At 48.3% G+C, this 27,500-nt stretch overlaps 2 protein-coding genes across 9 annotated transcripts in view; both read left to right on the forward strand.

Annotated features, from left to right (window-relative positions):
• The window catches only part of apbb3 (amyloid beta (A4) precursor protein-binding, family B, member 3), a 22,240-nt gene extending 3,193 nt beyond the window's left edge, over positions 1-19,047 (forward strand). For 2 of the 6 annotated variants that reach the window (XM_079694954.1, XM_079694953.1), the window contains exons 2-11: positions 1,256-1,401; positions 5,896-5,941; positions 6,341-6,490; positions 7,145-7,272; positions 8,191-8,305; positions 8,982-9,066; positions 9,137-9,220; positions 9,584-9,699; positions 15,949-16,128; positions 16,485-19,047. In XM_079694954.1, the coding sequence (XP_079551080.1) occupies positions 1,349-1,401; positions 5,896-5,941; positions 6,341-6,490; positions 7,145-7,272; positions 8,191-8,305; positions 8,982-9,066; positions 9,137-9,220; positions 9,584-9,699; positions 15,949-16,128; positions 16,485-16,673 (1,146 nt within the window). In that variant the 5' untranslated portion in view covers positions 1,256-1,348 and the 3' untranslated portion in view covers positions 16,674-19,047. Of the gene's footprint in view, positions 1-1,255; positions 1,402-5,658; positions 5,694-5,895; positions 5,942-6,340; positions 6,491-7,144; positions 7,273-8,190; positions 8,306-8,981; positions 9,067-9,136; positions 9,221-9,583; positions 9,700-15,948; positions 16,129-16,484 lie in introns of all 6 variants that reach the window. The other 4 variants (XR_013804460.1, XM_079694950.1, XM_079694952.1 and 1 more) reach the window with 4 other exon arrangements.
• Positions 19,048-19,956: 909 nt separating this feature from the next.
• LOC307026817 (platelet-derived growth factor receptor beta-like) overlaps positions 19,957-27,500 on the forward strand; it is a 39,570-nt gene continuing 32,026 nt past the window's right edge. The window contains exons 1-6 of one of the 3 annotated variants that reach the window (XM_079694955.1): positions 19,957-20,242; positions 20,654-20,727; positions 24,285-24,346; positions 24,430-24,518; positions 24,699-24,894; positions 26,786-27,046. In XM_079694955.1, the coding sequence (XP_079551081.1) occupies positions 24,292-24,346; positions 24,430-24,518; positions 24,699-24,894; positions 26,786-27,046 (601 nt within the window). In that variant the 5' untranslated portion in view covers positions 19,957-20,242; positions 20,654-20,727; positions 24,285-24,291. Of the gene's footprint in view, positions 20,243-20,653; positions 20,728-24,284; positions 24,347-24,429; positions 24,519-24,698; positions 24,895-26,566; positions 26,744-26,785; positions 27,047-27,500 lie in introns of those variants that run through there. The other 2 variants (XM_079694956.1, XM_079694957.1) reach the window with 2 other exon arrangements.

Raw genomic sequence — 27,500 nt, forward strand, 5'->3', positions numbered from 1 at the left:
TGTGTCACTGAGGACACTGTGTCTCTGAGGACACTTTGTCACTGAGGACACTGTGTCTCTGTGTCACTGAGGACACTGTGTCACTGAGGACACTGTGTCTCTGAGGACACTGTGTCTCTGTGTCACTGAGGACACTGTGTCTCTTCTTCTTTCGTGTAACGTCAGAGGTCCAACTCTGTGTCGTGTAGCCATGCCCGCATCTCTGGTCCTAAGAGGAAGAGGCTGGCTTCAGAGGGGGGTCTATATAAAGGGCAGGTGGTCATTATGTGTTGGGCAGTCTGTTCAGGGTCACCACACTCGCGTGCAGCAGTGTCTGCCAGGCCCCACTTCTTCATTGATGTTCTGAAGCGACCGACCCCAGTTCGTAGACGGGTTAGTGTGGTCCATTGCCAGCGTGGTAGGTCGTCTCCTCCTATGGCGCCATCTCCTGGGTCCCAGATGTAGCGATGGATAGGGGAGGGTCCGGCTAGCTCCCACTCCTGCTTCCAAGCAGCCGCCAACCATGCATCTCTGGAGAGGTCCTCAGAGGTGGAGTTGAGAATCTCTTGTGCTGCCTTGTTGAAGGGGAGGCGGGACTTGAGCCTATTTTGGGGCGCTGCTCTGGTTGTCGTGTTATGCAGGATGTGCCAGTCATGCTTTTGGGCTTTCCTGGCCAGGGCGAGGGGGGCAGCCTCCCGTCGGAAGCCGGCCGGAGCTATTCCCACGAGGACTGGCAAGAGGGACACAGGGGTAGGCTTCAAGCATCCAGTTCTAATCCTGAGGGCGTTGTTGATGACCACCTCAGCCTTACTTGCATGAGGGCTTCTGCTCCAGGCTGGGGCAGCTGTGTCTCTGAGTCTCTGTGTCTCTGAGTCTCTGAGTCTCTGTGTCTCTGTGTCTCTGAGTCTCTGTGTCTCTGAGTCTCTGAGTCTCTGTGTCTCTGTGTCTCTGAGTCTCTGTGTCTCTGAGTCTCTGTGTCTCTGAGTCTCTGAGTCTCTGTGTCTCTGTGTCTCCGAGGACTCAGTGTCTCTGTGTCTCTGAGTCTCTGTGTCTCTGTGTCTCTGAGTCTCTGTGTCTCTGTGTCTCTGAGTCTCTGTGTCTCTGAGTCTCTGAGGACTCAGTGTCTCTGTGTCTCTGTGTCTCTGAGGGCTCAGTGTCTCTGTGTCTCCGAGGACTCAGTGTCTCTGAGTCTCTGAGTCTCTGTGTCCCTGCTGAATGTATCACAGCTCTTCAGGTGAGTCTAAATAAAGTGTCTTTATGTCCCCTGTGTGGAAAGACAACATCTGGACCGACCAGAACCTGCAGCTGGACCCCGACCTGCCTCCAGGCTGGAGGACCATCAGAGACTCAGCTGGGACGTATTACTGGCATGTCCCCAGTGGAGACACCCAGTGGAAGCACCCCCGCACCTCACCTGCACAGGTACACACACACACACACACACACACACACACACACACACACACACACACACACACACACACACACACACACACACACACACACACACACACACACACACACACACACACACACACAGACACAGACACACACACACATATCACACACACACACACACACACACACACACACACACACACACACACACACACACTTCATTTGTTAGATGCTTTTATCCAAAGCGACTTACATATTCAATACTGTGGACAATCCCCAAAGGAGCACTTTGGGGTGAAGTGTCTCAGGGACAACGACATGCTGACTGCAGAGGGGTTTGAACCTGTGACCCCCTGATCAACACCAACGCTCAATCCACTGCACCACACGCCTCCACTACACACACAGGGACACACACAGACACACACACAGACACACACACAGGGACACACACAGGGACACACACAGGGACACAGGTACACACACAGGGACACAGGTACACACACAGGGACACACACAGGGAAACACACAGGGACACACACAGGGACACAGGTACACACACAGGTACACACACAGGGACACACACAGGGACACACACAGGTACACACACAGGGACACACACAGGGACACACACAGGTACACACACAGACACACACACAGGGACACAGGTACACACACAGGGACACACACAGGTACACACACAGGGACACACACAGGGACACACACAGGGACACACACAGGTACACACACAGGGACACACACAGGGACACACACAGGGACACAGGTACACACACAGGGACACACACAGGGACACACCGGTACACACACAGGGACACACACAGGGACACAAACAGAGACACACACAGGGACACACACAGGGACACACACAGGGACACAGGTACACACACAGGTACATACACACAGGGACACACCGGTACACACACAGGGACACACACAGGGACACAGGGACACACACAGGGACACACACAGGGACACACACAGGGACACAGGTACACACACAGGGACACACACAGGTACACACACAGGGACACAGGTACACACACAGGTACACACACAGGGACACACCGGTACACACACAGGGACACACACAGGGACACAGGTACACACACAGGGACACACACAGGGACACACACAGGGACACACACAGGGACACACACAGGGACACAGGTACACACACAGGTACACACACAGGGACACACACAGGGACACACACAGGTACACACACAGGGACACACCCAGGGACACAGGGACACACACAGGGACACACACAGGGACACACCGGTACACACACAGGGACACACACAGGGAAACAAACAGAGACACACACAGGGACACACACAGGGACACACACAGGGACACAGGTACACACACAGGTACACACACAGGTACACACACAGGGACACACCGGTACACACACAGGGACACACACAGGGACACAGGTACACACACAGGGACACACACAGGGACACACACAGGTACACACACAGGGACACACACAGGGACACAGGTACACACACAGGGACACACACAGGTACACACACAGGGACACAGGTACACACACAGGTACACACCGGTACACACACAGGTACACACACAGGGACACACACAGGTACACACACAGGGACACACACAGGGACACACACAGGGACACAGGTACACACACAGGTACACACACAGGGACACAGGTACACACAGAGGGACACACACAGGGACACACACAGGGACACACACAGGGACACAGGTACACACACAGGGACACACACAGGGACACACACAGGTACACACACAGGTACACACACAGGTACACACACAGGTACACACACAGGTACACACACAGGGACACACACAGGGACACACACAGGGACACACACAGGTACACACACAGGGACACACACAGGTACACACACAGGGACACACACAGGGACACACACAGGTACACACACAGGGACACACACAGGTACACACACAGGGACACACACAGGTACACACACAGGGACACACACAGGGACACACACAGGGACACACACAGGTACACACACAGGGACACACACAGGGACACACACAGGGACACACACAGGTACACACACAGGGACACACACAGGTACACACACAGGGACACACACAGGTACACACACAGGTACACACACAGGTACACACACAGGGACACACACAGGTACACACACAGGTACACACACAGGGACACACACAGGGACACACACAGGTACACACACAGGGACACACACAGGGACACACACAGGTACACACACAGGTACACACACAGGGACACACACAGGTACACACACAGGTACACACACAGGGACACACACAGGGACACAGGTACACACACAGGGACACACACAGGGACACAGGTACACACACAGGGACACACACAGGGACACACCGGTACACACACAGGGACACACACATGGACACAAACAGAGACACACACAGGGACACACACAGGGACACACACAGGGACACAGGTACACACACAGGTACACACACAGGGACACACCGGTACACACACAGGGACACACACAGGGACACAGGTACACACACAGGGACACACACAAGGACACACACAGGTACACACACAGGGACACACACAGGGACACAGGTACACACACAGGGACACACACAGGTACACACACAGGGACACAGGTACACACACAGGGACAGAGGTACACACACAGGTACACACACAGGGACACACCGGTACACACACAGGGACACACACAGGGACACACACAGGGATACAGGGACACACACAGGGACACACCGGTACACACACAGGGACACACACAGGGACAAAGGTACACACACAGGTACACACACAGGGACACACAGAGGTACACACACAGAGACACACCGGTACACACACAGGGACACACACAGGGACACACACAGGGACACAGGTACACACATAGGGACACACACAGGGACACACAGGTACACACACAGGGATACAGGGACACACACAGGGACACACCGGTACACACACAGGGACACACACAGGGACAAAGGTACACACACAGGTACACACACAGGGACACACAGAGGTACACACACAGAGACACACCGGTACACACACAGGGACACACACAGGGACACACACAGGGACACAGGTACACACACAGGGACACACACAGGGACACACAGGTACACACACAGGTACACACAAAGGGGCACACACAGGTACACACACAGGGACACACACAGGGACAAAGGTACACACACAGGGACACACACAGGGACAAAGGTACACACACAGGTACACACACAGGGACAAACACAGGGACACACACAGGGACACACACACAGGTACACACACAGGGACACACCGGTACACACACAGGGACACACACAGGGACACAGGTACACACACAGGTACACACACAGGGACACACACCGGTACACACACAGGGATACACACAGGGACACACACAGGGACACAGGTACACACACAGGGACACACACAGGTACACACACAGGTACACACACAGGGACACACAGGTACACACACAGGGACACACACAGGTACACACACAGGTACACACACAGGGACACACAGGTACACACACAGGGACACAGGTACACACACAGGGACACACACAGGGACACAGGTACACACACAGGTACACACACAGGGACACACACAGGGACACACACAGGGACACACCGGTACACACACAGGGACACACACAGGGACACAGGTACACACACAGGTACACACACAGGGACACAGGTACACACACAGGGACACACACAGGGACACAGGTACACACACAGGGACACACACAGGGACACAAACAGAGACACACACAGGGACACACACAGGGACACACACAGGGACACACACAGGGACACAAACAGAGACACACACAGGGACACAGGTACACACACAGGGACACACACAGGGACACAAACAGAGACACACACAGGGACACAAACAGAGACACACACAGGGACACACACAGGTACACACAGGTACACACACAGGGACACACACAGGGACACAGGTACACACACAGGGACACAGGTACACACACAGGTACACACACAGGGACACAGGTACACACACAGGGACACAGGTACACACACAGGGACACACACAGGGACACAGGTACACACATAGGGACACACACAGGGACACAGGTACACACACAGGTACACACATAGGGACACAAACTGTACACACTGTAGTTTAGATCCCCACAGGTGTGTTTACCTGTGTTTAACGCAGTCTTCTTCTGTGGTCAGCAGGAAGAGGAGACACACAGAGCAGCTGAGAGCAGGTACACACACACACACACACACACACACACACACACACACACACACACACACACACACACACACACACACACACACACACACACACACACACACACACACACACACACACACACACACACACACACACACACACACACACACACACACACACACACACACACACACACACACTCTCTCTCTCTGATTGTGTGTCTCTCTCAGGTGTTCCTGGCATGAAGACTTCCTGTCCAACGACCCCAGCTCTAAGGTAAACCTGCTGTCACCTGTCTGTCTCTCACTTGTCTGTCTCTCACATGTCTGTCCCTCACCTGTCTCTCACCTGTCTGTCTCTCACCTGCCTCTCACCTGTCTCTCACCTGTCCCTCACCTGTCTCTCACCTGTCTGTCTCTCACCTGCCTCTCACCTGTCTCTCACCTGTCCCTCACCTGTCTCTCACCTGTCTGTCTCTCACCTGTCTCTCGCCTGTCTGTCTCTCACCTGTCTGTCTCCACCTGTCTGTCTCTCACCTGCCTCTCACCTGTCTGTCTCTCACCTGTCTGTCTCCCACCTGTCTCTCGCCTGTCTGTCTCTCACCTGTCCCTTACCTGTCTGTCTCTCACCTGTCTCTCACCTGTCTGTCTCTCACCTGTCTCTAACCTGTCTCAGTGCTTCTTGGTGCGGTCTCTCGGCTGGTTGGAGGTCCAGGAGGATGATCTGTCTCCGGGTCGCAGCAGCCTGGCTGTCAGTCATGTGATCCAGCAGCTGTCTCGCTGCAGCAGCCCCGAGCAGAGAGACAGGCAGGGAGCCTGGGGGGAGGTGAGACAGCCTGTCTGTCTGTCTGTCTGTCTGTCTCTCTAACTGTCTGTCTGTCTCTCTCTCTAACTGTCTGTCTGTCTGTCTCTCTAACTGTCTGTCTGTCTGTCTGTCTCTCTAACTGTCTGTCTGTCTCTCTCTCTAACTGTCTGTCTGTCTGTCTGTCTCTCTAACTGTCTGTCTGTCTGTCTGTCTGTCTGTCTGTCTGTCTGTCTCTCTCTCTAACTGTCTGTCTGTCTGTCTGTCTGTCTCTCTAACTGTCTGTCTGTCTGTCTGTCTATTTGTCTGTCTGTCTGTCTGTCTGTCTGTCTGTCTGTCTGTCTGTCTCTCTCTCTAACTGTCTGTCTGTCTGTCTGTCTCTCTAACTGTCTGTCTGTCTGTCTGTCTGTCTCTCTAACTGTCTGTCTGTCTATCTCTCTCTCTCTCTAACTGTCTGTCTGTCTGTCTGTCTGTCTGTCTCTCTCTCTAACTGTCTGCCTGTCTGTCTACCTGTCCGTCTCTCTGTCTGTCTCTCTCTCTAACTGTCTGTCTCTCTCTCTCTCTGCCTGCCTGTCTGTCTGTCTGTCTGTCTGTCTGTCTGTCTGTCTGTCTGTCTGTCTGTCTGTCTGTCTGTCTGTCTGTCTCTCTCTCTCTAACTGTCTGTCTGTCTGTCTGCAGGGTCGGGAGATGATGCTCGTCCTGAAGAAAGACACTCTCTCCCTATTGGACCCTTTAGACCACACCCCCCTTCACTGTCAGCCAATCATTAACATCAGAGTGTGGGGGGTCGGCTGCAACAACGGCCGGTGAGCCAATGCTAAGCTAGGCTAACAGCTCCCCCCGCTACCATTCTTTGTGCTAAGCTAGGCTAACAGCTCCCCCCGCTACCATTCTTTGTGCTAAGCTAGGCTCACATTCCCCCCTGTTTCTATTCTTTGTGCTAAGCTAGGCTCACATTCCCCCCTGTTTCTATTCTTTGTGCTAAGCTAGGCTCACATTCCCCCCTGTTTCTATTCTTTGTGCTAAGCTAGGCTCACATTCCCCCCTGTTTCTATTCTTTGTGCTAAGCTAGGCTCACATTCCCCCCTGTTTCTATTCTTTGTGCTAAGCTAGGCTCACATTCCCCCCTGTTTCTATTCTTTGTGCTAAGCTAGGCTCACATTCCCCCCTGTTTCTATTCTTTGTGCTAAGCTAGGCTCACATTCCCCCCTGTTTCTATTCTTTGTGCTAAGCTAGGCTCACATTCCCCCCTGTTTCTATTCTTTGTGCTAAGCTAGGCTCACATTCCCCCCTGTTTCCTGTATTTGTGCTAAGCTAGGCTCACATTCCCCCCTGTTTCTATTATTTGTGCTAAGCTAGGCTCACATTCCCCCCTGTTTCTATTATTTGTGCTAAGCTAGGCTCACATTCCCCCCTGTTTCCTGTATTTGTGCTAAGCTAGGCTAACAAAGTTAAACTAAAACTAACCTGTCCGCCTGCTCTCTTGTTTGTCTCCCTCTTTTTGCACTAAACCTGTCTCTCTCTCTCTGTCTCTTGAACACACCCCCCCCTTCCACCTGCAGGGACAGGTAACCTCTCACATTTACCTCCTACAGCTAACAGCTATCAGTGAGCTGTAGATACACAACACCTCATCCTCAAGTTTCACCGTGTGTGTGTGTGTGTGTGTGTGTGTGTGTGTGTGTGTGTGTGTGTGTGTGTGTGTGTGTGTGTGGTGTGTTCAGGGACTTTGCCTTCGTGGCGGGCGATAAGGACAGCTGTGTTCTGAAGTGTCACGTATTCCGCTGCAACGCTCCGGCCCGAACCATCGCCTCGGCGCTGCACGAGATGTGCTCCAAGGTCAGTGCTGAGTGTTAGCTTAGCATGTTAGCATCCCCTCAGGTGTGTTGCTCATCGTGTTAGCATGTTAGCATCCTCTCAGGTGTGATGCTCACTGTGTTAGCATGTTAGCATCCTCTCAGGTGTGATTCTCACTGTGTTAGCATGTTAGCATCCCCTCAGGTGTGATGTTCACCGTGTTAGCATGTTAGCATCCCCTCAGGTGTGATGTTCACCGTGTTAGCATGTTAGCATCCCCTCAGGTGTGATGCTCACTGTGTTAGCATGTTAGCATCCCCTGAGGTGTGATGCTCACTGTGTTAGCATGTTAGCATCCCCTGAGGTGTGATGCTCACAGTGTTAGCATGTTAGCATCCTCTCAGGTGTGATGCTCACAGTGTTAGCATGTTAGCATCCCCTCAGGTGTGATGTTCACAGTGTTAGCATGTTAGCATCCCCTCAGGTGTGATGCTCACAGTGTTAGCATGTTAGCATCCCCTCAGGTGTGATGCTCACAGTGTTAGCATGTTAGCATCCCCTCAGGTGTGATGCTCACAGTGTTAGCATGTTAGCATCCCCTCAGGTGTGATGCTCACAGTGTTAGCATCCCCTCAGGTGTGATGCTCACAGTGTTAGCATGTTAGCATCCCCTCAGGTGTGATAACATCAGCTGAGCATTAAACAGGTGTTTCCTCAGCAGATGATGTCAGACCAGACGCTGATGAGGCCGTCTCGCTCTCTGACGATGGACAGCATCTCACCTGAAGACCTTCCCCGACAAGGTGCCTCATCTGAGCTCTGACATCACCTGCTGCGCTCTGATTGGCTGCTGACTCTCTGTTGTCGTTTCAGTGGAGTTCCTGGAGGCGGTGCGGCAGCAGGAGCAAAAGTTTGAGGTTCAATACATCGGGAACCTACCGGTGTCCAGAGCCATGGGTAGGATCATCATCAACATAATGAGCAACACACACACACACACACACACACACACACACACACACACACACACACACACACACACACACACACACACACACACACACACACACACACACACACACACACACACACACACACACACACACACACACACACACACACACACACACACACACACACACACACACACACACACACACACACACACACACACACACACACACACACACACACACACCTTCTGTATTCACCTGAACACACCTTCCTCACCTATTTTTTCACTTTCAGAATGTTTTGTAGCCTTTTCATTTCCCTGGGTAACCCTGTTGCACCTGAACTCTCACCTGTGATTCTCCTCAGGTATGGAGGTGTTGAACCGAGCCATAGAGAGCATCCTGAACGCCACAGACCGAGAGGAGTGGGAACCAGCAGTGATCCACGTCACAGACCACATCCTGTCCCTGTGGAGGGGAGAGGTACACCTTTACCTGTCAGATACACCTTTACCTGTCAGATACACCTCTACCTGCCAGATACACCTTTACCTGTCAGATACACCTCTACCTGTCAGATACACCTCTACCTGTCAGATACACCTTTACCTGTCAGATACACCTCTACCTGTCAGATACACCTCAACCTGTCAGATACACCTCTACCTGTCAGATACACCTCTACCTGTCAGATACACCTCTACCTGTCAGATACACCTCAACCTGTCAGATACACCTCTACCTGTCAGATACACCTTTACCTGTCAGATACACCTCTACCTGTCAGATACACCTCTACCTGTCAGATACACCTCTACCTGTCAGATACACCTCTACCTGTCAGATACACCTCAACCTGTCAGATACACCTTTACCTGTCAGATACACCTTTACCTGTCAGATACACCTCTACCTGTCAGATACACCTCTACCTGTCAGATACACCTTTACCTGTCAGATACACCTTTACCTGTCAGATACACCTCTACCTGTCAGATACACCTCAACCTGTCAGATACACCTTTACCTGTCAGATACACCTTTACCTGTCAGATACACCTCTACCTGTCAGATACACCTTTACCTGTCAGATACACCTTTACCTGTCAGATACACCTCTACCTGTCAGATACACCTCTACCTGTCAGATACACCTCTACCTGTCAGATACACCTTTACCTGTCAGATACACCTCTACCTGTCAGATACACCTTTACCTGTCAGATACACCTCTACCTGTCAGATACACCTCTACCTGTCAGATACACCTTTACCTGTCAGATACACCTCTACCTGTCAGATACACCTCAACCTGTCAGATACACCTTTACCTGTCAGATACACCTCTACCTGTCAGATACACCTCTACCTGTCAGATACACCTTTACCTGTCAGATACACCTCTACCTGTCAGATACACCTTTATCTGTCAGATACACCTCTACCTGTCAGATACACCTCTACCTGTCAGATACACCTTTACCTGTCAGATACACCTTTACCTGTCAGATACACCTTTACCTGTCAGATACACCTCTACCTGTCAGATACACCTTTACCTGTCAGATACACCTCTACCTGTCAGATACACCTTTACCTGTCAGATACACCTTTACCTGTCAAATACACATTTACCAGTCAGATACACCTCTACCTGTCAGATACACCTCTACCTGTCAGATACACCTTTACCTGTCAGATACACCTTTACCTGTCAGATACACCTCTACCTGTCAAATACACCTCTACCTGTCAGATACACCTTTACCTGTCAGATACACCTCTACCTGTCAGATACACCTTTACCTGTCAGATACACCTCTACCTGTCAGATACACCTCTACCTGTCAGATACACCTCTACCTGTCAGATACACCTCTACCTGTCAGATACACCTCTACCTGTCAAATACACCTCTACCTGTCAGATACACCTTTACCTGTCAGATACACCTCTACCTGTCAGATACACCTCTACCTGTCAGATACACCTCTACCTGTCAGATACACCTTTACCTGTCAGATACACCTCTACCTGTCAGATACACCTTTACCTGTCAGATACACCTCTACCTGTCAGATACACCTTTACCTGTCAGATACACCTCTACCTGTCAGATACACCTCTACCTGTCAAATACACATTTACCAGTCAGATACACCTTTACCTGTCAGATACACCTCTACCTGTCAGATACACCTCTACCTGTCAGATACACATTTACCAGTCAGATACACCTTTACCTGTCAGATACACCTCTACCTGTCAGATACACATTTACCAGTCAGATACACCTTTACCAGTCAGATACACCTCTACCTGTCAGATACACATTTACCTGTCAGATACACCTCTACCTGTCAAATACACATTTACCAGTCAGATACACCTTTACCAGTCAGATACACCTCTACCTGTCAGATACACATTTACCAGTCAGATACACCTTTACCTGTCAGATACACCTCTACCTGTCAAATACACATTTACCAGTCAGATACACCTTTACCTGTCAGATACACCTTTACCTGTCAGATACACCTCTACCTGTCAGATACACCTCTACCTGTCAGATACACCTCTACCTGTCAGATACACCTTTACCTGTCAGATACACCTTTACCTGTCAGATACACCTCTACCTGTCAGATACACCTCTACCAGTCAGATACACCTTTACCTGTCAGATACACCTTTACCTGTCAGATACACCTCTACCTGTCAGATACACCTTTACCTGTCAGATACACCTTTACCTGTCAGATACACCTTTACCAGTCAAATACACCTTTACCTGTCAGATACACCTCTACCTGTCAGATACACCTTTACCTGTCAGATACACCTCTACCTGTCAGATACACCTTTACCTGTCAGATACACCTTTACCTGTCAGATACACCTTTACCTGTCAGATACACCTTTACCTGTCAAATACACCTTTACCTGTCAGATACACCTCTACCTGTCAGATACACCTTTACCTGTCAGATACACCTTTACCTGTCAAATACACATTTACCAGTCAGATACACCTCTACCTGTCAGATACACCTCTACCTGTCAGATACACCTTTACCTGTCAGATACACCTCTACCTGTCAGATACACCTTTACCTGTCAGATACACCTTTACCTGTCAGATACACCTCTACCTGTCAGATACACCTCTACCTGTCAGATACACCTCTACCTGTCAGATACACCTTTACCAGTCAGATACACCTCTACCTGTCAGATACACCTTTACCTGTCAGATACACCTCTACCAGTCAGATACACCTTTACCTGTCAAATACACATTTACCAGTCAGATACACCTCTACCTGTCAGATACACCTCTACCTGTCAGATACACCTTTACCTGTCAGATACACCTCTACCTGTCAGATACACCTTTACCTGTCAGATACACCTCTACCTGTCAGATACACCTTTACCTGTCAGATACACCTTTACCTGTCAGATACACCTTTACCAGTCAGATACACCTCTACCTGTCAGATACACCTCTACCTGTCAGATACACCTCTACCTGTCAGATACACCTTTACCTGTCAGATACACCTCTACCTGTCAGATACACCTTTACCAGTCAGATACACCTCTACCTGTCAGATACACCTCTACCTGTCAGATACACCTTTACCAGTCAGATACACCTCTACCTGTCAGATACACCTTTACCAGTCAGATACACCTCTACCAGTCAGATACACCTCTACCTGTCAGATACACCTCTACCTGTCAGATACACCTCTACCTGTCAGATACACCTTTACCAGTCAGATACACCTTTACCTGTCAGATACACCTCAACCTGTCAGATACACCTTTACCTGTCAGATACACCTCTACCTGTCAGATACACCTCTACCTGTCAGATACACCTCTACCTGTCAGATACACCTCTACCTGTCAGATACACCTTTACCAGTCAGATACACCTTTACCTGTCAGATACACCTCAACCTGTCAGATACACCTTTACCTGTCAGATACACCTCTACCTGTCAGATACACCTCTACCTGTCAGATACACCTCTACCTGTCAGATACACCTTTACCTGTCAGATACACCTTTACCTGTCAGATACACCTCTACCTGTCAGATACACCTTTACCAGTCAGATACACCTCTACCTGTCAGATACACCTTTACCTGTCAGATACACCTTTACCTGTCAGATACACCTCTACCTGTCAGATACACCTTTACCTGTCAGATACACCTCTACCTGTCAGATACACCTTTACCTGTCAGATACACCTCTACCTGTCAGATACACCTTTACCTGTCAGATACACCTCTACCTGTCAGATACACCTTTACCTGTCAGATACACCTTTACCTGTCAGATACACCTCAACCTGTCAGATACACCTCTACCTGTCAGATACACCTTTACCTGTCAGATACACCTTTACCTGTCAGATACACCTTTACCTGTCAGATTACATCCAGAGATGTAAAAGTACACACATCCTTTCCTCAAGTAGAAGTACACACATCCTTTACTCAAGTAGAAGTACACACATCCTTTACTCAAGTAGAAGTACACACATCCTGTACTGAAGTAGAAGTACACACATCCTTTACTCAAGTAGAAGTACACACATCCTTTACTCAAGTAGGAGTACACACATCCTGTACTCAAGTAGAAGTACACACATCCTGTACTCAAGTAGAAGTACACACATCCTTCACTCAAGTAGAAGTACAGATACTCATGTTTGAAAATACTCTGGTGAAAGTAGAAGTACTGACTAAACTTCTTAACTCAAGTCAAAGTAAAGAGGCTTTGAAATGTACTTCAGTAAAAAGTACCCATAACTAGCAGCTGTTTTAAAGAGTACCTGACCTCCCTTTATATTAATAGAACAATAATGTCATTGTTAGCTAATGAATGTTTCCATGGTGACCAACGGCAACATGACAACGTTTCCATTGGTCCCTCTTCTTTAGAAAAGACCAGGAAATGATGGATACACGGATCGTGTTCAAATCAATAGGCACGCAATGACTCTAAATAATAATGATCACGCCACCAAACACACATTCAGACTAAAGGAACCAGCCTGTTTGGAAAATGAGAGAAGTAGAAAGTACAGGTATTTGAGTTCAACATGTAAGAAGTAGAAAGTACAGGTATTTGAGTTCAACATGTGAGAAGTAGAAAGTACAGGTATTTGAGTTCAACATGTAAGAAGTAGAAAGTACAGGTATTTGAGTTCAACATGTAAGAAGTAGAAAGTACAGGTATTTGAGTTCAACATGTAAGAAGTAGAAAGTACAGGCATTTGAGTTCAACATGTAAGAAGTAGAAAGTACAGGTATTTGAGTTCAACATGTAAGAAGTAGAAAGTACAGGTATTTGAGTTCAACATGTAAGAAGTAGAAAGTACAGGTATTTGAGTTCAACATGTGAGAAGTAGAAAGTACAGGTATTTGAGTTCAACATGTAAGAAGTAGAAAGTACAGGTATTTGAGTTCAACATGTAAGAAGTAGAAAGTACAGGTATTTGAGTTCAACATGTAAGAAGTAGAAAGTACAGGTATTTGAGTTCAACATGTAAGAAGTAGAAAGTACAGGTATTTGTGTTCAACATGTAAGAAGTAGAAAGTACAGGTATTTGAGTTCAACATGTAAGAAGTAGAAAGTACAGGTATTTGAGTTCAACATGTAAGAAGTAGAAAGTACAGGTATTTGAGTTCAACATGTAAGAAGTAGAAAGTACAGGTATTTGAGTTCAACATGTAAGAAGTAGAAAGTACAGGTATTTGTGTTCAACATGTAAGAAGTAGAAAGTACAGGTATTTGAGTTCAACATGTAAGAAGTAGAAAGTACAGGTATTTGAGTTCAACATGTAAGAAGTAGAAAGTACAGGTATTTGAGTTCAACATGTAAGAAGTAGAAAGTACAGGTATTTGAGTTCAACATGTAAGAAGTAGAAAGTACAGGTATTTGAGTTCAACATGTAAGAAGTAGAAAGTACAGGTATTTGAGTTCAACATGTGAGAAGTAGAAAGTACAGGTATTTGTGTTCAACATGTAAGAAGTAGAAAGTACAGGTATTTGAGTTCAACATGTAAGAAGTAGAAAGTACAGGTATTTGAGTTCAACATGTGAGAAGTAGAAAGTACAGGTATTTGAGTTCAACATGTAAGAAGTAGAAAGTACAGGTATTTGTGTTCAACATGTGAGAAGTAGAAAGTACAGGTATTTGAGTTCAACATGTAAGAAGTAGAAAGTACAGGTATTTGTGTTCAACATGTAAGAAGTAGAAAGTACAGGTATTTGTGTTCAACATGTAAGAAGTAGAAAGTACAGGTATTTGTGTTCAACATGTAAGAAGTAGAAAGTACAGGTATTTGAGTTCAACATGTGAGAAGTAGAAAGTTCAGGTATTTGTGTTCAACATGTAAGAAGTAGAAAGTTCAGGTATTTGTGTTCAACATGTAAGAAGTAGAAAGTACAGGTATTTGAGTTCAACATGTAAGAAGTAGAAAGTACAGGTATTTCTGTTCAAAATGTAAGAAGTAGAAAGTACAGGTATTTGTGTTCAACATGTGAGAAGTAGAAAGTATTTGTGTTCAAAATGTAAGAAGTAGGAAGTGTAAAGTGCTGATACCAGAAACATGTTCAGTACAGTAACAAAGTATTTGTACTCCAGCATCCTGGTACCTCTGTCAGGTGACCGTGGTTATCCTCTCTAATTGGCTTCTACAGGAGGGGGAGGAGCCTATGTGGGAGTGTCAGGTACGCCTCCTCACCTTCCTGGGCGTAGGCCACGACTGCCACACCTTCGCTGTGATCTGTGACGGGGGGGCGCAGCGCTTCGAGGCTCACGTATTCTGGAGCGAACCGGACGCAGGGCTGCTCTCTGAGGCCGTGCAGGCGGCATGCATGGTGAGGAGCACCGGCCAATCAGAACCACTTCCTGTCCATCGGAATCAGTCCCTGTCAATCAGAACCACTTCCTGTTAATCTTAACCACTTCCTGTCAATCAGAAGTCAATCAGAACCACTTCCTGTCCATTAAAATCACTCCCTGTCAATCAGAACCACTACCTGTTAATCTTAACCACTTCCTGTCAATCAGAAGTCAATCAGAACAACTTCCTGTCAATCAGAAGTCAATCGAAACCACTTCCTGTTAACCAGAAGCACTTCCTGTTAAGCAGAATCACTTCCTGTTAGTGTACAGGTGTATTATCTCTCACTTCCTGTGTACAGGTGTATTATCTCTCACTTCCTGTGTACAGGTGCAGTATCAGAGGTGTTTGGTGGCGCAGACCCCCCCCCCGAGGATGAAGTCATGGAGCGTGACCCCAAAGATCAAGAGGAGGAGCTCCCTCCCCCCCCTCGCCCCTCTTCCCCCCCTCCCCCCCCTCAGCAGGAAGGGGATGAAGGCGTTCCTCCAGACGTTAAGGAAACAAGCCGCCTCCTCATAGTGGAGGGGGGCAGGGCCACATGGGGGCGGGGCCTCGGGAGACCCCTCCCCCTGCTGGTCCCAGCGGGTCATCAACAGCTGTGTTTGGTTAGCTTAGCAAAGTGCTAGCTTTGTAATCTCTCTAAACTGAGGGGAAAAGAGTGCAGAGCTGCACACCTGATGGTTCAACACTACCGGAGAGTTAGCATGAAGCTATCAGGGAGCTTACCTAATGTCAACATGGAGCTAACGGGAAGCTAATAAGGAGCTAACATGAGTCTAAAGTGATGCTTGCTTGTCTCTAACTGACGCTAGCGTGATGCTAACATGGAGCTGATATGATGCTAACATGGAGCTAACTTGATGCTTTAATGGAGCTTACGTGCAGCTAAAGTGATGCTAACATGGAGCTTACGTGCAGCTAAAGTGATGCTAACATGGAGCTTACGTGCAGCTAAAGTGATGCTAACATGGAGCTTACGTGATGCTAACATGGAGTTAACGTGATGCTAACATGGAGTTAACGTGATGCTAACATAGAGCTAACGTGATGCTAACATGGAGCTAACGTGATGCTAACAGGGAGATACATGGAGCTGACGTGATGCTAACATAGAGTTAACGTGATGCTAACATAGAGCTAACGTGATGCTAACATGGAGTTAACGTGATGCTAACATGGAGTTAACGTGATGCTAACATAGAGCTAACGTGATGCTAACATGGAGCTGACGTGATGCTAACATGGAGCTGACGTGATGCTAACATGGAGCTGACGTGATGCTAACATGGAGCTGACGTGATGCTAACATGGAGCTGACGTGATGCTAACATGGAGCTGACGTGATGCTAACATGGAGCTGACGTGATGCTAACATGGAGCTGATGTGATGCTAACATGGAGCTAACGTGATGCTTTAATGGAGGTAACTTGATGCTAACATGGAGCTGATGTGATGCTAACATGGAGCTAACGTGATGCTAACATGGAGTTAACGTGATGCTAACATGGAGTTACATTGAGCTGACGTGATGTTAACATGGAGCTGATGTGATGCTAACATTGAGCTAACGTGGAGCTAACGTGGCAGGCTAACTTCATGACGTTATGCTACTCAGGATGCTCATATTTAAATGTTTAGAGGAAGATGCTAATGGTGAAATGAGTTAGCTGACCGTAGATAAAGCAACGCTCCCTGCTTCCTGTTTAGTGAAATATTAGAGCTGCAGTTCCTGGTTCTCACCACCTGAGGAACCTACCTGTTCCCTACCTGCTGTCCCCATGGTAATCTGTCACCATGGTAACCTGGGACGGCAGGTAACAGGTTACCATGGGTACGGCATGATGCATGGAGAAGCAAGATTACAGCAGTTTGAGATAAAATATTCAACCTAATAAACGTTCAACATAATTGATATCATGATTGTTTTTAGAAAATAATAAATGAACTAAAGTTAGTGTCATAAGAAACTTTGTAATTCTTAACGTTTTTTTTGAACCGACAGAAAAAGAGAACGATTCTCCGTCAAACGTTCTGAATGCTCCTCGGCTCCTGATCCAATCAGAAAGCTCCAGAGAGCAAGCTGCATTCAGACAGCATGGACACAGAGAAGCTTGCAATATATATCACAGGTGTGTTTAAGGACCAGAGAGGTCACAGAGAGGTCACAGGTGTGTTTAAGGACCAGAGAGGTCACTGATACCTCATTCACACCAACGGTGTTTCAGGGCCGGTTCGGAGCTGGAGCTTGAAGAGCACCGGGTTTTCCTGTTCACACCGCACCAGAGCAGCCTCTTAGCTCCGGAATCCGGTTCGCTTCAAGCACCAAAAAATTGTCCGGCTGGAGCAAAAGCACCACATACGTCACGCTTACGTCGAGGCGGGGACAGGGGGAATCGTCGTTGAAGTCGATGATTACGATTGTAAAGCAGTTTTGAATGTAGCATGTAACGACTGTAAACCAAAGAGCAAAACCAAAACGAGTAGCGCTTCAACACAATCGGCCATTGTTGTTGTTGTCTGTGTCAGCTGTGAGGGGTTTCCGCGCGGTTTGGCTTTATGAAGCAGACACGCAAACGGTTACGTCATGACGCAAACGATGACGCAATGACGCGGCGCCAGTCGGACTCTGGGCGGTGTGAAAAGAGCCGGAGCTAAACCGAAGAACCAGTTCTGAACCTGAAAAGCTCTAGCACGGAGCTTGAACCGGAGTTGCGTTGGTGTGAATGAGAGGTCACAGAGAGTTTACAGAGAGGTCACAGAGAGGTCACAGAGAGTTTACAGAGAGGTCACAGGTGTGTTAAAGGACCAGAGAGGTCACAGGTGTGTTAAAGGACCAGAGAGGTCACAGATGTCATGTAGATATGAAACACAATAAACTGATTATAAAATCTCCTCTGTGAAAAGGCTTTTATTTTGAAAATCTCCTGTTGATGATGCTAACATCATGAGCAGCTCCAACACGTGCACACACACACACACACACACACACACACACACACACACACACACACACACACACACACACACACACACACACACACACCACTTTCTTTAATCAGCTCAACAGTAAAAACAAGTGGAAAGCTCACAAAAATACTTTTGTGAGAGTGTGTGAGAGACAGAGAGTGTGTTAGTGTGTGTGAGAGTGTGTGGGTGTTTCGCAATCGCGAGGATGCTGGCTTGGTAGTCACATACTTCCAAGTCACTTCCTTCAGAAACAAAGCAAGTATACTTCCAAGCCACGGCTTCGGAAAACGAAGAAGAATGGAACAGGCTAACAAGTGGGCCACTCTCTTACATTTCAATGTGTGCTGCGTCGGTTCAGCCATTCTCCGCAAGGGTTTTTGAAATTGGTCCGTGCGTAAAGCATTGTGGGGATTTGAAGGACGCGAAGTCTACCCATGTGGAGCCTCGAAATTTCCCGCCAAACCAAGGACGCGGCCTCGGTGGAATTCCAAGTATGCTGGAGATTGGAACAGTCCTTTGGCGGCAGTCGATGACGTAGCATCCTTGAAATATTGGCTTGGAAGCCAGTTTCCTCGCGATTGAGAAACGGCCCGATGAGTGTGTGTGTGTGTGTGTGTGTGAGAGAGTGTGAGAGTGTGTGTGCGTGTGTGAGAGTGTGAGAGTGTGTGTGTGTGTGTGAGAGAGTGTGAGAGTGTGTGTGTGTGTGTGTGAGAGTGTGAGAGAGTGTGTGTGTGTGAGAGTGTGAGAGAGTGTGTGTGTGTGTGTGTGTGTGAGAGAGTGTGAGAGTGTGTGTGTGTGTGAGAGAGAGTGTGAGAGAGTGTGTGTGTGTGTGAGAGTGTGTGTGTGTGTGTGTGTTGGCATGCCTCACTTCCTGTCACAGAGACAGATTGAAAACAGACGCTCTCTCTGAGTCAGGACCAAGGTTTCCACTCGCCTCCGTCAGAAAAACACTGAAGAGGAGGAGAAGAAGGAGAGGAAGGAGAAGGAGAGAAGGAGAGGAAGAAGAAGGAGAAGAAGAAGGAGAGGAAGGAGAAGGAGAGAAGGAGAGGAAGAAGTAGGAGAAGAAGGAGAAGAAGAAGGAGAGGAAGGAGAAGAAGAAGGAGGAGAAGAGAATCTGCAGGTTTGAGTGAAAGTATTTTCTCTCTTCACCGCTCAGTCTTGTTTTCTGACGTTGTGTGTACTTGTATGCATACTGCAGTAGAAGTACCCACAGTTTGTCGTATCAGTGGAAACTGTGTATAGATTATTGTTTGTGTGCATTCAGGTGCAAACAGTCTCCGTAAGCGTTCACAGTTTCAGCCTCTGAGGTTTGTTTTATTCATTACTTTGTGATTGTTATTCTTTTTATTCATATTGTTCCTATACTTTATTTTAGTATTTCAAATGAAGAGCCCCGAAGAGGCAGATTATGTACTTTGATTTACTGCAGGGCTTTTATTTTGAAACTCACAGGAAGTGAGTTGAACAACACTGGGAACAAACGAGATGTAAACAACAGATGAGATGAAAGAGTGACGTCTTTGTTTTACAGGTCGTCGCCAGCTGCCAATCATCTGGTGTGGACCAATCAGGAGCCAGAACACAACATGGAGGCGTGACAGACAGGTGAGATAGGTGGAGGTGTGAGACAGACAGGTGAGACAGGTGGAGGTGAGACAGACAGGTGAGACAGGTGGAGGTGAGACAGACAGCTGAGATAGGTGGAGGTGAGAGACAGGTGAGACAGGTGGAGGTGAGAGACAGGTGAGACAGGTGGAGGTGAGACAGACAGGTGAGACAGGTGGAGGTGAGACAAACAGGTGAGATAGGTGGAGGTGAGAGACAGGTGAGACAGGTGGAGGTGAGACAAACAGGTGAGATAGGTGGAGGTGAGAGACAGGTGAGACAGGTGGAGGTGAGACAGACAGGTGAGACAGGTCGAGGTGAGACAGACAGGTGAGACAGGTGGAGGTGAGACAGACAGGTGAGGACAGGTGGAGGTGAGACAGACGGGTGAGACATGTGGAGGTGAGACAGACAGGAGAGTCAGGTGGAGGTGAGACAGACAGGTGGAGGTGAGACAGATAGGTGAGACAGATAGTAGAGTCAGGTGGAGGTGAGACAGACAGGTCAGATAGGTGGAGGTGAGACACAGGTGAGACAGGTGGAGGTGAGACAGATAGGTGGAGGTGAGACAGACAGGTGGAGGTGAGACAGACAGGAGAGTCAGGTGGAGGTGAGACAGACAGGTGAGACAGGTGGAGGTGAGACAGACAGGTGAGACAGGTGGAGGTGAGACAGACAGGTGGAGGTGAGACAGATAGGTGAGACAGATAGTAGAGTCAGGTGGAGGTGAGACAGACAGGTCAGATAGGTGGAGGTGAGACACAGGTGAGACAGGTGGAGGTGAGACAGATAGGTGGAGGTGAGACAGATAGGTGGAGGTGAGACAGACAGGTGAGACAGATAGGAGAGTCAGGTGGAGGTGAGACAGACAAGTCAGATAGGTGGAGGTGAGACAGACAGGTGAGACAGGTGGAGGTGAGACAGACAGGTGGAGGTGAGACAGACAGGTGAGACAGGTGGAGGTGAGACAGGTGAGGTGAGGACAGACAGGAGAGTCAGGTAAAGCTGAGACAGACAGGTGAGACAGGTGGAGGTGAGACAGATAAGTGGAGGTGAGACAGACAGGTGAGACAGGTGGAGGTGAGACAGACAGGAGAATCAGGTGGAGGTGAGACAGACAGGTGAGACAGGTGGAGGTGAGACAGGTGGAGGTGAGACAGACAGGTGAGTCAGGTAGAGGTGAGACAGGTCGAGGTGAGACAGACAGGTGAGTCAGGTGGAGGTGAGACAGAGAGGAGAGTCAGGTGGAGGTGAGACAGGTGGAGGTGAGACAGGTGAAGGTGAGACAGACAGGTGAGTCAGGTGGAGGTGAGACAGAGAGGAGAGTCAGGTGGAGGTGAGACAGATAGGTGGAGGTGAGACAGAGAGGAGAGTCAGGTGGAGGTGAGACAGATAGGTGGAGGTGAGACAGAGAGGAGAGTCAGGTGGAGGTGAGACAGAGAGGAGAGTCAGGTGGAGGTGAGACAGATAGGTGGAGGTGAGACAGAGAGGAGAGTCAGGTGGAGGTGAGACAGAGAGGAGAGTCAGGTGGAGGTGAGACAGAGAGGAGAGTCAGGTGGAGCGAAAACGAAAACAAACAGGCTGTATCCATCACCTGAGGCCAGAGGCCTGTACTACGAAGCTGGTTCAACCTAACCTGGATATGTTTGAGTTAGCCGGTTGGCCTAATCCAAAACATACGCGCTCTCACTAAACGGTCCTACGACGCTGGTTATCAAGTGGATCGCTCAAGCCAGCCGTGTCCTATCTAGTTAGGTGCGTTCACATGAAAGGGGTGGTATCTGGAGCATTCGACCAATCACAAACATGGAGAAGCTACTGACAGCGCAGCGTCATACTTCCTGAATGAAAAGTCAACTATAATATTAGACATATGAAGAAGTTAAACTTTAAACATCCATGACTTAAACACTTGATCCAGGATCAAAGCCACATAGCTGCACCTGCAAGGTGAATACAGCTGGTAACAGAACAAGTGTTTGAATGCGTACATGAACAGGTTTATGATATCACTGCCCCGTCTAAGACACCATCTGACTTTCATTACATTTGACTCGAGTGTTTCCTCAACTTAATGTGTTGCTTCAAATAATCCTTCTGCATCCAGTATGTGACACTGTGAGTGTTGCACGGCCAGATACGGATCAGCTGACTCAGATAAGGAGATGATACATTATGATGTGATATGCCGCGGACTGGTACTTAATGTTACTCTGATCCGGTTACTTATGTTGTGGCAGATATTTAAGTAAGCTTTCTTAACGCTAATGTTCTAATAGTCAGATAGCTCTGAAGATGGAGGTGATATTCTATTAATGTTCACGTTCAACACAGTCTGTGATTTCTGCCGGCCGTCTTTCCTGCAACGGCAGCTTTTCTGTATTTCCTTTCTCCTGTAATATGACTTGATCGCTTTAAACTCTGCACACTGAGCTCTGATTGGTCAGCAGGCAGTGCTTTCACTGAGTTGAGCTCTTAGCCTGCAACCTAACCTGCTCGGGGCAGGCTAGCCGTTCAGCATCAGTTACCCATGGAGATCTAGCCCGCTAAAAAGAGAACCAGCTTCTTAGGACCAGAAACCCAGAGTTTTCCCTGAAGTTAGCCGCTAAGAGAACATCCTGCTTCGTAGTATACCCCCCTGGAACCGTTAGAAACCTGAGAAAAAGGTTGCTAGCGGTTCCTGGTGATGTATACAGCCTGTTTGCTCTCTCTCTCTTCTCTCTCTCTCTCTCTCTCTCTCTCTCTCTCTCTCTCTCTCTCTCTCTCTCTCTCTCTCTCTTCTCTCTCTCTCTCTCTCTCTCTCTCTCTCTCTCTCTCTCTCTCTCTCTCTCTCTCTCTCTCTCTCTCTCTCTCTCTCTCTCTCTCTCTCTCTCTCTCTCTCTCACACCCCCCCCCCCCCACACACACAGGAATGTGTTTGGTCTGTCTGAAGCCATCAGAGCTCTGAAACACTGAAATGAGTTTAACAGTCTCTGTAACGTTTTTCAGAATAAAACCCCTACAGTGAGGCTGGTAGTTTGTTTCTAAGACTTTTATTTTGAAATCCCTTCTGACTGCTAGTTTTAGACTTTTATTTTGAAATCCCTTCTGACTGCTAGTTTTAGACTTTTATTTTGAAATTGCTCCTGACTGGTTACAGACTTTTATTTTGAAATCGCTCCTGACTGGTTACAGACCTTTATTTTGAAATTGCTCCTGACTGGTTACAGACTTTTATTTTGAAATTGCTCCTGACTGGTTACAGGCTTTTATTTTGAAATTGCTCCTGACTGGTTACATACTTTTATTTGAAATCGCTCCTCACTGGTTACAGACTTTATTTTGAAATTGCTCCTGACTGGTTACAGGCTTTTATTTTGAAATTGCTCCTGACTGGTTACAGACTTTATTTTGAAATTGCTCCTGACTGGTTACAGGCTTTTATTTTGAAATTGCTCCTGACTGGTTAAGGAACTTTTATTTTGAAATCGCTCCTGACTGGATACAGAACTTTATTTGAAATCGCTCCTGACTGGATGCAGACCTTTATTTTGAAATCGTTCATCTTGTGTTGTCAGGTCCAAGATGGCGTCCACCAGAGGACGAACAGGAAGTTTAAACCTGCTGCACTTCCTGTTGGGTGGGTAACCTGAGCAGATGGACTGATACCTGTCTGTCTGTTTACCTGTCTGTTTACCTGTCTGTCTACCTGTCTGTCTGCAGGTGTGTTCCTGGTTCCTTCCTTCTTGTCTCTGGAGCTGCTTCCATCAGCCAATCAGGTTCTGCTCAACAGCAGCTCCAACTACAGCGTGGTGAGTAACCTGTCCGTCTCTCTGCAGGTGTGTTTAGGTACCTGTCTGTCTCTGCAGGAGGTACCTGTCTGTCTCTGCAGCTACCTGTCTGTCTCTGCAGCAGGTACCGGTCTGTCTCTGCAGGAGGTACCCATCTGTCTCTCTGCAGGTGTGTTCAGGTGCCTATCTGTCTCTCTTCAGGTGTGTTCTGGGTGGAGTCAGGTGACCTGGCTGTTACCTGCGGTCCCTGAGGGAGGGGTTGTTCAGGTGGAGCCTCTGGGGTCCAGCAGCGTCCTGCGACTCCTGAACGCCTCATGGAGGGATTCAGGTAGATACACCTGTGAGGAGGCGGGGTCTCCTGAGAGGAGACAGGTGGACGTCTTCATACCTGGCACAGGTGAGCATCTGAATGTAGCCCCGCCCCTTTCCCCACTTCTTGTTTATGTTGTAGTTGTTCTCGTTTAGCACGATGACTTTTATTAGAGAGCTGTTTACCTAGCAGACATCAGCTATGTAGTTATTTAGTTTGCTCTCACAGCTCCAGTGGCGGCGCCAGAGATTTTCTCTAGGGGGTGCTGTGGGGTAGCTTGACGTTTCATAGAGGGTGCTCAAACACTAAGGGTTTCCCATTAATGCACCAGAGCTACAGTTGAATGTTCTACTGCAACACTCCCCACGCACACACAGTGTGACTGTTACAATGAAGGCTCAATCATCAGCTCACGGCATATAGCTGTAAGCAGGGGTAAAGTGCTATTTTTACAAGTGGGGAGTGGACCTCACCTCCTCTAAGGGGGACCTCACCTCCTCTAGGACAGTCCTCACCTCCTCTAGGACGGTCCTCACCTCCTCTAGTGGGGAAGATTTTTTTTTAAATATTGAAGTTAAAAGCATCAATCTGGTGCACTTTGAGAGCAAAATGAAGAGATCTATGGATACATCTCTCAACATACATATGAAACACAACTGTAAACAGATTTTCTATTTCTTTATAGATATTTTACAAATCACTCCCCTTTTAAAACAAACCGTTTGAGACCCACTGAGATAACTAGACTAAAGTTAACTATCTAATCACGGAGAGTCCTTTACTTCACCTGAGCTGAGGTTATCTGAGACTCTCAGTCTGACAGGAGAGAGTTCTCCCTCCACCTTGTTGTGGAAAAAGCTCCTTATATCCGTTAGCTTGGCTAGCTAGCACCAGATGCTAACCACAACGATCTCCGGTAGATACCCACCGGTGCGCGAGCTATTTCTCTCGCTCACTTGCGCACGCACACAAAATGGCTCGTGCCACACACACGCACGCACGCACGCACACGCACACACACGCACGCACGCACGCACACGCACACACACGCATGCACGCACGCACGCACGCAGAGCTTGAATGAAACACAGAGAGCCAGAAGTAAGCTACTTGTACTCACGAGGCCTATTATGTGCAGAATCCCTCTCGCTTTCAGGTGGTTTTGATTGAGTGTCCACACGTGGACGTTTAAGGACTAACAAACGATCCATTTGTCACTTTGCTGTTAGCAAATAATTTGGGGCTCCAGCTAACAGGAAGTCACTCAAGTGTCACAAAGTAATTTAGCCTATGGGTAGGTCAAAAATGTAATGGGTGCTGGCCATTGGCCTAATCACCTGTGTTGGCTTTATGTTTTTGGTCAAACATTTGTTTGTTTCACATTTGCATTGATGTAATCAATAATTTAATTTAATAAAAATAATAATAATAATTTTCGAAAAAAACAAAAACAAAACATATTTATTGGGGGTGCTTAGGAGGTGCTTTGGCAATCCTGGGGGGTGCTTCAGGGGGATTGCCCAGGATTGCTCAGGTCCCATGTTGGTCAATGAGAAAAAGTATTTCTGGGCCCAGTGTCACAGACTGATACAGAAGTTGTAGTACCGCCTTAGTTTGTCCCGAGGCTCTCAGGTGTGGTGATGCTATGCTAACCCCTGCTCTCTAACCCCTCAGGTCCAGAGGAGTGGTTTGTCCCGAGGCTCTCAGGTGTGGTGATGCTATGCTAACCCCTGCTCTCTAACCCCTCAGGTCCAGAGGAGTGGTTTGTCCCGAGGCTCTCAGGTGTGGTGATGCTATGCTAACCCCTGCTCTCTAACCCCCCTCAGGTCCAGAGGAGTGGTTTGTCCCGAGGCTCTCAGGTGTGGTGATGCTATGCTAACCCCTGCTCTCTAACCCCCCTCAGGTCCAGAGGAGTGGTTTGTCCCGAGGCTCTCAGGTGTGGTGATGCTATGCTAACCCCTGCTCTCTAACCCCTCAGGTCCAGAGGAGTGGTTTGTCCCGAGGCTCTCAGGTATGGTGATGCAGGTGGGGCTGGAGGGCACCGTCCCCTGTGGTGTTTCTGACCCCCGGCTCAACGTCTCTCTGTTCGAGCGTCACAGCAGGATCCCTGTCACCACGGCAACATACGAGCCGGGGCGGGGCTTCACCGGGAAACTTAACGACACGTCATACACCTGCACTGCCACCGGGGGGGGGGCGGAATCACAGAGCCAGGTGTACTACGTGTTCAGCATCGTAGGTGAGTCACCTCTACCTGTCTGCCTGTCAATCAATCAATCAATCAATCAATCAATCAATATGATTTATATAGCCCAATATCACAAATGTTACATTTGTCTCCGTGGACTTCACAGTTTGTACAGAATATCAGTATGACAATACGACACCCTCTGTCCTCAGACCCTCTGTCCTCAGACCCTCTGTCCTTAGACCCTCTGTCCTTAGACTCTCTCATCGTACAAGGAAACACTTCCAGAGAAACCCCACAGTTTAAAGGGGAACATGGAGAAACCTCAGGGAGAGCAACAGAGGAGGGATCCCTCTCCCAGGACGGACAGACGTCCAATAGATGCCGTGTGTAAATTGAAGAGATAATACATTTACAACATAGGTAGACCGAATGTTTGGAAATGCATGTGTCTGTAATAAGAAGATGAATCCACGAGGATGTCAACAATCCTGTGGGAGCCATC

This window comes from Notothenia rossii (assembly GCF_949606895.1).
Source record: "Notothenia rossii genome assembly, contig: scaffold_132, whole genome shotgun sequence".
NCBI lineage: Eukaryota > Metazoa > Chordata > Actinopteri > Perciformes > Nototheniidae > Notothenia > Notothenia rossii.